A 14,757-nucleotide genomic window follows, 5' to 3' on the forward strand; every position below is an offset into this window, starting at 1 on the left:
CTTCCTGAAGCAGTGATAGAAATCTCCACGAAAAGCAGGCTAAGAGCTGGATAATACTGCCAGTGAAATTTTAACAAGGAGGAACAGGACACAATCCATTTCAGAGCCAAAATTCCAGAAAATATCCAGTTTGTTTCCTCCTTAGCAAAGATGAGGACTGAAGCCAACTTTAGCCACACAAACCTTAAGGAATGCACTGAAAGCTATAATATTTGAAATAGACTGAAAAATTATTTTCAAGTGACTCAGCAGCCCTGGACTACTAGAATTATCTCAAATTATGGTTATACAAGACCTCAGCTGAGTTTATTTCTGAGCACTTAGCCAACAGACATTAACCAGATCTTCAGGTTTAATCAGCACATGCAGTTCAATACGCCAAGACACAGCACTCTCACTATGTGCTCCAAAACTACAGCCATGCACCTACTACACTCTTCCTGGAATAAACAGATAACACATATACGAGGCTTGAAGGAAAACAAACTAGATTAGAATTCATTGACATCTAGTATTTATGAAGGTTAAACAAATCAGAGGATTATCAGATCATGTATGATATTGAAATACTATAGAGTGCTTAAAACCAAACACTAAAACAGAAATAGAGGATCTGTCAGTATTTGCCCTACTAAGCTGCTTGCACGTTGCCTTTGGTTTAAAATACATACTTAAGTTCAGCATCCTCCACACATGCTCTTCAAGCTCTAAGGAGTTTTAGATGACTTAGAGCTTCCTGGATAAGCTCCAACCTAAATTGCGAAAGCTGTTATAAAATGCCTTAAATTCCAAAATGAAGACAGAAGCTCGAACAGTGTAAAGACATTCACATCAACTTCTCAGCTTCTTACAGGTGAGTGACAAAAAGAGTTCAGACAAAAAGGTCTAAGCAGAGCCAAATTAACATCCTCTTCACACATTCTAGATAGGCTAGAGAAAAGCCAAAGTCTTGGCAGAGCAACAACAGTTCCTTTCTCTTTTGAGATGTGTTTTTACAAGGGATAAGATCTTTTGCTTTTGCAATATTTATTGGATAATTCTTCTCTAAATAAATAAGAGGAGCAACTCAAGCACAAGATATTACAAAAGAACACAAAGTAGAACCTCACTGGCAAGCAGCAATTCTATTTCACTGAATAAAAAAACCAACTTGACCTTTTAGGAAAGATATCCCCCGACACGCTTGGATAACAGCATGAACAGACAATACTAACATCATGCTAATTATGGGGTGACAAACAGCAGTTCATAGAATGGCATTATAATCCATACACTGTCCAGGGAACCTGAATGGCATGAGCTTACCACAAACCCAAGTGGAACAGCTTAGAAACCTACAAACTAAGAAAAACTGTTTCAAGAATAAAGACCACAAGATGGTCTGTAGTGTTGGCTGTCATTCAGAATATAGTAAGAATCTCAAAGACAGGACAAAAGCTAAACTATTTTTTCCATTAATTAGGATTTATTTTTGAGATCTTTAGGAAGCTTTCCCACATTGAAACTCTTTATGAAGCCTGAGATTCTCCAGATCTTAACACAATGAATTCTATCCCCCAGGAGTAACCAAGTCTGGAAGTGACTTGTAAGAGTCACTCAGAGATCCTGGAGAAACTGAAATATTAAATGACCAGCAGCTACAGTGGGCAGATACAACCGGTACCAGAGTTAAAGGGTAAAAAATGGAACCCCAGGTTTGTTTGATTCTCAGTAATTCTGGGGTGGACTCTACTTTGGCTTGTCTGTAGTACATTCATAATCTTTACACTTGCCAAGCAGAGGATGAAAAGGAAAGAAAGAAAAAAAAGCCATAACATTGTAACTGAAAATTATTGGTAGAGTCAAATCTTAAGTCTCTTGCAGAAGAGAGTCCTGCTACAGTTCAGTGACAGAGTCAATGAATACAGAGGTAACACCCGTTCTGTTTAAGAGAATGAACTTGGATTTTCAGATGCCTTTAACAATACCCTTAGTTCAATATTGTCTTTTAGCTATAAGCTACGTACCACCTTCAACACTAAAACAATTCAGAAGTTAGCAAAAGTAACAAGGTTGAAAAATTTCACCAATGACACCAAATTATCGAGACCAGTTAAAAATTCACTGATGAACTGCAGAAAGACCTTGGAATACCCTATACTCAAATGATAAAATAGCAGGAAATTGAATTGTGGGACTGTGGCAAGAGGCAGGGAGTTTACCAGGAAGTTTTCACTCTGAAACTGTTTACATGTGTGCATGGACACCAGGAAGAGAGATCCACTGAGGGGCTGAGCTGTATCAGGCTCTGAAAATCCTGTGACGAAAACACAGCTTAAATGAAGGGAATACTTAAATGAAATATCATTTATGTTTCTTCTGCTCTTACTCTTCCCTGAGCATCTGTTTCTGACTGCTACCAGAGGAAGGACAGTGGGCAGCTGGACTGGTACAAATCAGTACAACCATTCTAACACACTGAGGGCAGGAAGGGTGAGATGCCCCTGATTTTATTAACAAAATAACAAAACAGACTATATGTTTTGATAAAGATATTTAAGAAACAGTCCTTTAGTTATAAACAGCATTTATAAAAAAAAAAAAAAAAAAAAAAAAAAAAAAAAAAAAAAAAAAAAAAAAAAAAAAAAAAAAAAAAAAAAAAAAAAAAAAAAAAAAAAAGTAAATTAAGTAAATTATAGGGATGAGTAAGACTGGAAAATGTGAGAATGTCGTTATGTCAAACCCATGGCACTTCTCCAGTTTGAATTATATACAGTTCAGGTCCTTCTAAAAGAAAACAAGAGAAAAAAGGCACATGACAGAATTTTTCCTAAGATATAAAGGGGAAAAAGTAAGATAAGATAAAAGGTGCAAAATGTTTTTGCTGTGTCACGTTCTACAAAAGTCATAGATGACACAGAGTTTGTGATCTGATGACAGCTTTAAACTTTGTAACTCATAAAGGCATTTTGTTTGTTTGAGGGTTTTTTTCTGCACCTTTTTTGCCTAAAAAACATTTTAAATTTTAAGTTCATTTAATTAAAAATAAAAAGTTGTGCTGATGGCGAGGAAATAAGTGCAACGTTCTTCTATCTTAGAGTTACAAAAGCACCATAAATTAAATACAATTAAATCTGACTTCTAACAGGGATGGGCACAATCTGCAGAGCTCTGGTTTAGCTTTGAGCACTTCTACTTGCACAAATCCATAGGAATAAAAATGGGAACAGCCCTTGGAGAGCAAGCGTGCACAGCACATGCTGAGGAGGGATTGCTGCCTCCGAGCGGAGGTTACGCCTTTTCTGGAGCAGCAGGTGCCGGAGCAAAAACATCGTGCTGTAACTACTGCTCACCAGCGGGAACTACAGCGCTAACTACTGCCGACAAAGAGGTCCGCAAATCGAAATCAACCGAAACATGTATCCAAACACCCACGGAGACAAGGAACAGAAGACCCGGGGCGCTCCGAACGCCCCGATTCGCGGGGGGCACGATGCCCTTCCCGCACACCGGCCCCAGCCGCGGCAGTGAGAACTCCCCCGAGGGGCTCCCGCGCACCCACCGAACTTCACCGGCGTCCGCACGTCCACGGCGGCCTTGCTGTCCACACCGTCCGCCACGATCGCCACCTGTCCCAGCGCCTCGTCGTGCTCCACCCGCACGGGCTCCCGCTCCCCCTCCCGCCCGCGGGGCGCGGGGCTCCCGCCGCTCACGGCCACCAGCACGCGGTCCGCGCCCGGCCAGCGCTGCGGGTCCAGCGGGCGGACGGTCACTTGGCACGGCAGCCGCACCCGCAGCCGGCCCCGCGGGCTCACGGGCAGCGCCCACTCCCGCGGCGCGGGCGGGCCGGGGCCGCTGCGCCCGCGGCGAGGGGGGACGGGCGGCGCCCACCGCCCGCCCACCGCCCGCACGGCCAGAGCCGCCCAGCGCGGGGCGAGCACCCTCATTGCGGCCGGCGGGGCAGGAGCCGCCGGGAGCGGCGGCGGGAGCGCCCGGGACGGACGGGACCGGGACGGACGGGACGGAGCCGCTCCCCCGGCACGGCCCTGACCCCCGCCCGGTCACGTGACGCGGCCGCACGCGGGGAGCGGCCCCGGCGCGGACGGCACACGGGCGGTGGCCACGCCGCAGGGGCTGCTGGGAGCTGTAGTTCTGCAGCCACGGGGGGAACGGCGGCCGCGCCCGCGGGCCTATCGGCGAACAGGGAGGGCGGGGCATCGCCGAGAGTCTGCTGCGATTGGGCGACGGGGAAGGACGTCAGAGCCAATCAGGAGCGGAGGCGGGCGGGAGGCTGTGGCCCGGTTTCCATAGCGACGGGGACGCCGCTCGGGCCGTGGGGGCCCGGCGGGGGCCCGGGGGAGGCTCCGGGGGGCCGGAGCGGGACCAGGATTGGGATCGGGACCAGGATTGGGATCGGGGCCAGGATTGGGATCGGGAGAGGGAAAGCCACCGCTCCGACGTTGAGGAGGGAAGCGAATCCAGCGGCGCCGCCTCAGCCCCGTTTGAGGAGTTCCTGAGCGCGACCCCCCGCGCGGGGCCCGTGTGTCGTGCGTGGGGACACGAGGTATCCCGGGGAGTGAGGGCTACGGTGCGGCGAGCTGGAAGAGACGCTGCCGAGAGTTGGTTTCCAGTGGGAGAACCATGGTGATCTGTTTTCAGCCCTCTCGGCTCCCCGGCTCGGCAGCCTCTGCGCCGCGGGATTTGGCAGCGGCGGGGAAGAGGCAGGATAAGAGCGGTGGGACCGCGGGAGGCGGCCGGGCTCTGAGTGGCAGCCTGGCAGGGAGGCCACCTGTGTTAAAATATCCTCGGTCACACGGTGAAGAAGCAGTTAGGCAGCTGTGTTGAAAAACCAGGAGTTCTTTTTCCTTCCAAGATGGTAGTGCGAAGCTCCAGAGTTGCTCTCTGTCAGTATGTTTTGGTTAATGTATTATTTATTGTTACTGCTTTTTAGCAGTTCTAAAGCCAGGCAGACAAATATTTTCCTGAGCTCTGCACAGATAGGACATGAGACAATTGTCCTTACAGGGTTTACAAACAAGTGGGGAACCATTTAATTCAGTTTTAAAGGACTTTTTTTGAGTTCATAGCCCCCATTATGATTGTGTAACAATTAAAAATAAATGAGGCGGGGCAAGTGTGCAACAGGTGATGTACAGTCAGGGGCTGCATTCATGCCATAGACGTAGTTTACTGCCAGTAACAGAGGTCAAATATGCACAGTAAGCTCAATTGTCTTAGCAGCATTGCAACACAAGAAATAATGACGTGTTATTTAATTATTGCCTCCCTTTTGCACTCCATGCATTGGTTTTCTTCTTTTTCATAAATGATCATGCAATCATGATACTTACTCATGATACTTATGAGCTTAAAATGACATCTCAGTGTCCAAGAGAAATGAAGATGGCCCTGGCTTTTTGGTCCATTGGTAATTATAACCGTGGAAAGTTTAATAAAGATCCATATTTGTCAATAAAGCCCGTAAAGTTAAGTTAAATTATTTAATTGGTTTACGTTGTTCGATCTCAAAAAAGTCATTAGATGAAACACAAAAAGAGCCAGTCTGCCTTATGATAGTTTAGTGTAGAAAAATAGAATTCTAGAAAGTCAAAAATGCATCAAGAAATATCTTGGGACATATGGAGGGTGGAAGTTATTTTTTTCAAGTCTTCAGAAACAATTGATTTTGAGTGAAAAAGAACAGTACAGAATTCTCACTCTTAAGACTAAGTACCAAGTTTGAATGGGTAATTAAAATAGGTAGTTTGTCAGGGAAACAGTTATAGACAAGGAGTCTGATGCAATGTGCAGGGATTCCACTAGATGCCAGCTCAGCAAATGACTTTGTAGTCTGACTGTTCCAAGGGAATTCTTGCTCTAGTTAGGTTGGGCTTAACCACTGCCCCCCTTTCTCGCTGTGCCGGTGCTGCTGTTCCTTATCCCTGGCTCCTGCCTCCCTTTAAACGATAGTGCTGCTTTGGCTCGGCCCCCTTCTCCTCCAGGGCCTTGGCACTTGATTCTCCTCGTGTAGGCAGAGGTTTGTCAGCACCCACAACCCACAGTAAACTGTGCTCTGCATCATCTTTAACACCGTCAGGTTTTGTGTAGCTGAGAACTTTGTTCAAGAGACTATTCCAAGGCACTTCAGCTTCAGCTGTGTTTGTATTTCACTGCTGGTGTTGGGCTTTCTCATTAGATAAGGTCTAAGCATACTTAAATGGTCAAAAATACAAAGAAATCAGATAAAAAATATTTTCTGGGAAGAAGTTCTTTCTCCATACATATGAAACCTCATGTTTTTAATGTTTTACTTATGTTATCTATGTTTTCGCCATATTGATTCAGCTTAACTTTCATGCTCTTGTTTGGATCAGCTGGTATAGCATGTAGCACACTCCAACAGTACAACGAGAATTATTTTCATCTTCGATTTTCTGACTTGTCATTTGCAAGAAAAGAAAGCTTTATCAAATTTACAAGTGAAGGTGTAATTAGAGCTCCACTTTGGAGGTGCCTGCATGATTCCATGATTCCTTAGCAAGTTAGAATGCTTATTTGCCATTTTACCAGATATTAGTGCTGTTGTAAGTCAAAGAATATTCAATATTTCATGCAAAAGATAAAAAAGCCCTAGAAGTTATAAAGTGATATAAAATAGGTTTTGAGCCAAAACATGATTAGAGGTGCTTTTAGGTGATAATGAAAGAAAGATTACAAGGGAGGAGGAGTTAATAGAAAGGATCTACGAGGGAGGCTGTAGAAGGAATACATTTTTCTAACTTTTGTATTTGGAATTAATCATAGAATAATCACAGACTGTTGCAGGTACCCAGGGGTTGTAAATTTAGTCTGCCTGGTCAGGATTAAGTTTACTCATTTGCTATAATTGTATTGAAGAAATAATGTGACTTCACTTCCTTGGAAAATAGGACCACCTTTATTGGTGTTTTGTATTTTTTAGTGGTGTTTTTCTGAACTTTTTCCTTTAACCTTTTTAGTTCTCAAGGCATGCCTAGGGTTCAATGGGTAGAGAAAGCTTATTTTGTTTGGTTTTCCATCTGTTCTGTAGCATTGCAAAGAACAGAGTGGTTCAGATTTCAGGGATTTTTTGTTTGTTACGCTCCCAGAAACTTTCTGAGGAGATTAAGTTCCTCATGGAAGCCATGCGAAATGGGGAGTGGCAGGTCTTACCATTCAGATTCTCCTCATCTTAGCCATATCTAACTTGAACTCCAGCAGATAAAGTCTATGTGTGACTCAGGGTGACTCCATCCCACATAGCAGAGACTTGAAAACAAGGGTAAACAGTGGAACTTTTCAAAAAAAATTAAGCAGTACAGGTACACAGCATGCTCTCACTTCCCCAGATAGCTGTCTATGAGCTTGCACAGTCTGATCAAACAATCCATTCTGATTTACATGTGTATTACAACATTGTATTGTACATGATGTGACTTTAATTTTAATTATAATTTAATATTGGCGTGGCTTTGTCATTTAAAGACACATCCCTTCATGCTGAAGCACAGGCTCTGCCCAGTTAAAACTGAAGATCTGCTGCTTTAACTTCTGGAAAGAAACATTAGAAAATAAAATATTAGGGGATGAAAAGAAGATCACTGTGTGGTTGAATAAATCTATAGTACTCCTATGTTATAATTATTATCTGTAGGTCTCATCTCTTCCCTTCTCCTTGAAGAGGATATGGTAGAACTGGAAAAATTTTGGAGAAGGATGATAAAGACATAGAAGGCAGAGAAGGGCTATCATGCCAGTGACAACAGGTAGATTGACTGCTTCAGCCTAAACTGTCAAATAAAGATACAACATTAGAAATAAACCTAATGCCATAGAAAAGTTCTGATTATTCAGTCGCTCATCCAGTAGAAGAACTAGGAGCCATCAAGGAGCCATATTCAAAAGCAACAAGAAGCACTGGTTACTCATGTCATGCAGAGGTAAAATCAAAATCTCCCTTCCACTTGGTTTTGCCAATAACTGAAAGTTTGCATGAGTTAAGGACAAAGGAGATGGGTTCGGGGAAGCATCACCACACCATGACTGGTGGATACTTCTATCCCTCCCCAGGCATCCAGTGTTGGTTGCAATCTCTGTGGAGATCCAGATCAGCTTCTGGTCTGATATCACCGTTCCTATGTTCCAACTGCATTACAGAATTTCTGTAACTAATGTGAAATGCTACGTCAATTGTCTTTCAGGGTGACTTTTATTTTTCAATATTTATGTACAAACGGAGGTAGCATGAAGAGGTACATAAATATCCTGAGGTTTAGATTGAATATGAGGAAAAATTTCTTCACTGGAATTGGAACAGAATTCCCAGGGAAGTAGTTGACTCACCACCCCTGGAGGTATCCAAATTATGTGTAGGTGTGGCACTTAAAGACATGGTTTAGCGATGGACTTGGCAGTGCAGGGTTAACAGTTGGACTCGATGATCTTAAGGATCTTTTCCAAACTAAATGATTCTATGCTTTTAACTCTATAAATGCAAGGGATTAAAATAAAGTTTAAAGGGGTTCATCAGTATATATTAATGTAATCAGTTACTTGAAATGTACTTCCCTCAACAGAGAGTTTTACAAATTTTGTGTCTTCTAAATTAGTCTGGTTCGTGCATTCATACATGGAACTGCACCTCTTTATGCTCAGAATCAAATTGTACTACTTTTTGCATCTGTCACTCTGGAGTCAATGCAGCACAGTGTCACCTACCTGGATTCTGCAGTGACTTGTGTGTGGACATTGCTGTTTGCTTAAGGAAAGATGCTGAAATTAGCTTGGGGAATCTGAGCTCACACTTTTATTATTGCTGTCCTGAAACTTTCACAAGACAATTCTCAGCCTGACTTGACCCAGGTTCCAAAACAGGCTTGCAATTCCCATTCTCTGCAATTCTGTATCTTGGATCAAGGTTGTGATATTATTTGCAGTTCTGCAGTTTGAAAACATCCATATTTGTTGAACTTTTCTGTAAAGTTAGAAATCATGCCAGTTTTCATTTCTATTTCCATTTGACAGTTTATTTATCAGATGCTACAAATGTACACCTTTTCCACTTTACTTTTTGAACTTTATAAATCTGATTTTGTACAAGCTGAATTTTAAATTTAATTATGCAGCAGGTAATGGGAGAATGCTAAACTTATTTTAATGTCCTATAAACATACACGTTTTGTTACAGTCTGTCCCTTCTTAAAACAGAGTGGAGACAAGGGCTTGTCACGCTAGCTAAGGCTGTCTAATGGTTTTTCTCTGTCTCAGCTATCTATAGTTGTGTCTTAATATAATATCATAGACTCTTCAGATTCAGAAGATTTTTTTTTTTGTTCTCTCCCTGCTCAGCAAACTGGAGTCTTGGTGAGGACCCTTTTTTACTCCTGCGCTCTGCGAGGAAGTATATTTTTGACTGGTGTCAACTGTGTGTTTCACATACAAATATTGACAAAAGTGCCTACACCCATAAAACTCTCCGATTTTGGCATTGTTCTGCTTGGAGTTTCTGCCACAGTGGTTTTCCCTCTGTCTAAATTCTTCCAGTATGTTCAGAGGAACAAATAAAGCAGCAGCAGCCATAAATATGAGATGCATATGCTAAAATATTCAACAGTTATTTATAGATGAAAATTGCTCTCTGTTTATAAATGTATATAGATGTTTATGTACAGTAATCAGAGTTTATTTCTTGGCCCCTATGATGTTTACAGTTATTTCACAATGTTTTGACTCCTCCTGGAGGGATCACGGAATTGCTTTTTTTTCCATAAGCAAATACAGACACTGAAATCTCTCTAAAAGTCAAAATGTCCCTGAAGGAATTCCAAACAGCACTGAAGAAAGCCATAAACTTCTCAGTTTAAGCTTCACTACCTTTACAGACAAGTGACTTTTCAAAAGGTGAATACAAACAACACAACATATTTGTATCCATTTTCCCACCACAGTTATAAAAAGAAATTATGTTTTTCTTAACTGTTAGCTTTCTGGCTGTGGAATGCAAATTGCTCCAGCTGTTTCATTGGAGAAATATGGTATATACTACTGAAATAATCTCAAAATTTTTTCTTCATTTTGTTAGAGTTTTAATTCTGATTTATAATAAAAAGCTCTCTTGTAAAAAGGAGAAAGGTCTCCCATGTGTTATGTGAAAGGCTGAATGATGTCAAGACTGAATAATTTGAAGTGAGTTCTGCATCTTTAGCAGCTGATATGGGTTTTATAATGATTTTGTCCCACAGCACAGTACAATGTTCTCTGCATAATGATTACCCTGCATAATAATTAGCCTAGAAAGACCTACTGGTGTCACATGAACATTTGCAGAAGTTGTCGGTCTTTCTCCCAAAGTTTGAACTAAAATGCCGTGATACTGATTTGTCAATTCCTGTCACCTGCAGACAACTTCAGTGAACTCTTGAAGGAATTCTTGAATTCCTCCATCTACACTCCATCTCTCTCTAGCATTATGATTTGCTCTACAAATGCTCGGGGCCCCCATCTCACTGTGTCATGACAACATTTCTGAGTGCCTCAGAAGTCTGTCTTCCCCTCTCTTCCCTCTGCAAGATGCTTGTAGGCTCTCTTGTAGGTCATCCCATATCTCTCATATCTTGGTCCTAAAATGTTTTGTCTTCCTTCATGCTGCTCCATGCAAAAGGTTGGTAATTTTAAACCCTCTGAATACAAAACTCTTAAGATACTGTTATGCCAGAGATGGGTTTGTCAGCTATTAATTGACATTTGATATAGTGATGAGTACCAACCTGATAGACATCACTGCCTTAGCAGGGTACCAGGAGCATTGTATCCCCTTGTATTTCACATCCCATTTCCCTCTTCCATCTCAGCATTTTCACACACCCCAGCGAGTTCTGATGACAAATGCCTGGGAACATAATTCTCAAGTGCTGGACTTGAGTGTTTACACAAAGTGTAAGCACAAAGTGAAGTTACATGAAACTGTAGTAATTTTATGGCATTAGGTCTCATCTTGCTCAGAAGCAATTAGCAAATGTCTTTGATATAACTGTTCCTAGTGCAAGTCTCTTAGAAATTTCTGTTCCTAAATCAGAACTGTGAACATGGGATTTTCTCAAATATAAATGTAGGGAAATTATCTTTTCCGATAACCCTACTTGTTCCAGCGTTCTTTTCTCTCTCTCTATGTATTTATTAAAAGACTGTGTTTATCTAATTTGAAAAAAGAGCTTTTTCAGGGTAAAGCTTATACCGAGCTATGGTTTTGAAATTTGACTTTTAGCTTCTTTTTAAGCTCCTTCTTTTGGGTAAGAAAAAAAGTTATTCCCACACTTACTAGGGATCAAAATACAGCTTAAATCCTGTGAGTTTTATTATTACTCTTGAATTAGCTCACTTGGATATTTTTCAGGGTCATATTATTTTAACTGAGGTCACATATTGAAAATGTAAGCTGGTACATAACTGAAATGTTAGTACTGCATAGGAGCTCTGACATTAGGAGGTCTCAAAATAATTATTTTTCCAGTATTTTTCTGTCTCCTATTCTCAGATTTTATATCCTGTTTTCCCATTTTGTATGGTTTCTGGGTTTATTTGATGAGTTTGGTTTTTGTGTTTAAGTATGGCCATGAAATGACTTACAGACATGAATAACTTTGATGATATTACTCACACAAGTTAGAGCAGTTCTTGTCCTGAAGATCTCCATGTTTTGTGAAGTGGTTCCTTTTGAATGTAATTACTCCCTACCAGGTGAAGGGACACTGAAGATTGGGCTTGAATTGAGTGAAGAAAAGGGGAAACACATCCCTGAATTAGTTTTATGGAAAACACAAAGTTCATAGCACTTGGAGATTTTTTGTATAAAGACCAGCCTGAGGGCAATGGCTGGACTGCCCCATGTAACAGAGTTTCAAACAAGGCTGGTCAAAGCCCTAAGCAGGTCAGTGTAGTTGTGAAGTTAGCCCTGCTTTGAGCAGGAGATTGGACTAGGTGACCCCAGAGGCCTTTTCCAGCCTAAACCTGTTATTAAGTATGTGTTCTTTAAAAAATATTGGTTTGCACGTTGTCTAACATTTTATGTGATGGTAGCATAGCCAACTATTAGAGGATTTTAAAAATACCCAAAAGAATGACAGATAGTGCATCCTCTTATAAGTCTTTCATGAAGTTGTAACTGGAGGCTTACCCAGGTTGCTCACATTGTGACTTGTGCTGTTTGAATGTGGGTCTCACACCTTGATGTGTTTTTTTCACTACACATTTATCTTGCACAGTCATGTCTATCCCTGGATCTAATAAACTGTGTTTTGGTATTTTTGTTACTTCCTAGAACTTAAAACAATGAGTCAAGCTGGTGAAGAAAGTTCCAGTGCAACTGAGAACGAGCAACAATTGACTCCAACAATTTACAACCGAGACGAAGGATCCACCGACGTAACAGCGAGTCCTGCATTTCAGTGTTTAGATGAGGTACCATGTGCCCCAGCTTTCTCTGTCTGTAACAGTGCACACTGGGTCCAAATTTATTAATCTGAAGCGTATATTTTGTTGTTAACAATTGAAGGTTATTACCATAGACTATCTACAGCTTCCCCCCATCTTCTCTGATTTTTTTTCTAAGTGGTAACAAAATTTTGTGAAGCACTAACATGCATAATGCATATCCTTGTCAGGGATGCTGTGCTTAATAGATAATCATGTTATTTTTTCCAGTGGTCAGGACCTTAAAGAAAATAAGAATAGAGAGGTCTTGTTCTGGGTCTTGTAATATTCTAACTATAGAGGTAATTGCATCATGATTTGTAGAAAGGCTTCATAGCTGCTGAAAAAATCCCAGTTAAGTGCCTCCTGAGGCACAAGTAACTGATGCTAATACAGGAAACCTTTTGGAGCTCAGTTTCTTTTGTAGGATTTTCTGTGTTAAGGAAATTTTCAGAATAATAGAATTATTTTAGAAGTTGAGATATCAAATACATATGAAATTAAATCCTTAGAAGTGTAATGCCAGAGCAGTCATTAAGAGATATCTAATCCAAAATTTACACCGAAGTAGATTCTCTGCACATAGTTGTCTAATTTGTTCTTTAAAAGTTTAATTGATGGAGATGGCTCTTTGTGTATCCTTTTCCAGCATTTCACCATTGCCAGAGTTTTAAAAAATAAAGATGTTTTCCCTAAATCCCAGTTTAACTTTCCTTTGGAGTGAATAATGCAGCTTTCTTCTTTCTTTCCCACAGTGATGATGGAGAGCAGTCAATTTCTACCTTCTTTATATTAAACAAGTACATCTCTCTTGTATCCTTAGCAGGATTAATTCTCAAAGTTCTTACTAAAAGTTGCTTTACCTTGGGGTCTTTCCAGCTGGGATCTGCCAGATCAGTTTGCTAGCCCAGCTCTCTCTCACTGTGTATGACCCAAGGTCAGTAGAAAGGAAGGGCTGAGAATTTGCAGTGAAGGGGAAAATAGGACTGGCCTTGCCCATCCTGCCATCAGATCATACTGAACATAACATGAGGCTGCACAGTCTGTCTCTCCCTAATCCCTTGTGCATTTGAGAGGCATGGAGATCTTTGCTTTCAGCCCAGTGCCAGTAAATGGTAAGCCCACAGCTTCCAGCAATTTGGCTTCCAGTGTTGTTGCAGCACAACCTCCCTTTCTTCTCAGTCCAAGGCAGTTGCAAAAGTCCAGGACAGCTCAACTCTCAAGAGAGCTGACCTCTCACCTCACAGAAATCCTCGTGTCTACTGAAAGTATGGAAATTGCACTTTGGGGAGCACTTAATTCTCCAGCTACTCCCATAATTTTTCTATAGATTTTCAGCTGTGGTTGAAGGTTTGTGACATTGAGAAGAAGCATATGCCTAATACAAGATATCTTTACCTGCCCCTCCCTCCACCCTACCCCTGGTCCCTTCTAAAGTGTATTCTACCTTTCTGCTTTGTTTTCTTCATTTTTAGTCACGGTGAAAACTTATTTTTCTAGAGTTATTCTATTAAATTATTGGACTGTTTGGGCCACTTTTTTCTCCCAAAAAAATCTTTCCAAAGAGATTATTCTGCACATCAAATTTAAGGGTAACTTGTTTAGCTCTGATAACATTGTAAACCATTAATGGGAAATATGAGGTAACAATATTAGATGTTTGAACTCAGGAACAAAAACATGCTGTGGAAAACTAAAGTAGCAATATGCATAATATTTCATAAATGAGGTCTTTCAGTAATTTTGTCCATTTTTTAAAAGGGAACTATGACTCATTTATTCGTATTACCCTAATTTTTAACAGTTCATACTTGTGCTTTACGGATGAGTTTGGCTTTTCATCACTTATTCACATTTCCTCTCTTCCACTGACGTGTTTATTTTCCTTTGTTGAACTCTATACGTAATTCAGGGATAAATATATTACTTTGGTCACCATAGAGGTTGTTGCGTTGACTCTGGCTTCACCTTCTTGGAAGAGCTTTCAGAATTTTTCCACAGAAGAAGAATAGTATCATATTGTCTCAGTTTTACTGACTAGTCATTTATGCCTGCAGAGCAGAATATGCTTATCAGAAGGGACACTTTTGTCATTAGAAGATTTATTTGAGAACTCTCTTCCAGTGAAGCCAGTCTTGGCTTTATTATGTAAACAGCAGATATTCAAACACATAAAGAGCAAGAAATTAAACCTGCACACTCTCTCTCCTGCATTTTTAATAACACATAGTAGCATTTTTTAGCCTTGCGGGTTAAGTAACAATATTAAAAACAACAGAGGTTTGAACAAAA

The 14,757-nt window shown here is 41.1% G+C and overlaps 2 protein-coding genes across 7 annotated transcripts in view; one reads left to right on the plus strand and one right to left on the minus strand.

Moving 5' to 3' along the window:
* The window catches only part of FAM185A (family with sequence similarity 185 member A), a 40,413-nt gene extending 36,385 nt beyond the window's left edge, over positions 1 to 4,028 (minus strand). The window contains exon 1 of the mRNA XM_027896510.1: positions 3,542 to 4,028. Within this exon, the coding sequence (XP_027752311.1) occupies positions 3,542 to 3,926 (385 nt within the window). The 5' untranslated portion in view covers positions 3,927 to 4,028. The remainder of the gene's footprint in view (positions 1 to 3,541) is intronic.
* Positions 4,029 to 4,383: 355 nt separating this feature from the next.
* CCDC146 (coiled-coil domain containing 146) overlaps positions 4,384 to 14,757 on the plus strand; it is a 70,527-nt gene continuing 60,153 nt past the window's right edge. Inside the window, exons 1-2 of one of the 6 annotated variants that reach the window (XM_027896518.1) lie at positions 4,384 to 4,543; positions 12,314 to 12,453. In XM_027896518.1, the coding sequence (XP_027752319.1) occupies positions 12,325 to 12,453 (129 nt within the window). In that variant the 5' untranslated portion in view covers positions 4,384 to 4,543; positions 12,314 to 12,324. The other 5 variants (XM_027896517.1, XM_027896519.1, XM_027896515.1 and 2 more) reach the window with 5 other exon arrangements.

The sequence above is a fragment of the Empidonax traillii genome, unplaced genomic scaffold (assembly GCF_003031625.1).
Source record: "Empidonax traillii isolate 1590-97213 ecotype Southwest subspecies unplaced genomic scaffold, ASM303162v1 scaffold501:size454599, whole genome shotgun sequence".
In the NCBI taxonomy this organism is placed as follows: Eukaryota; Metazoa; Chordata; class Aves; order Passeriformes; family Tyrannidae; genus Empidonax; species Empidonax traillii.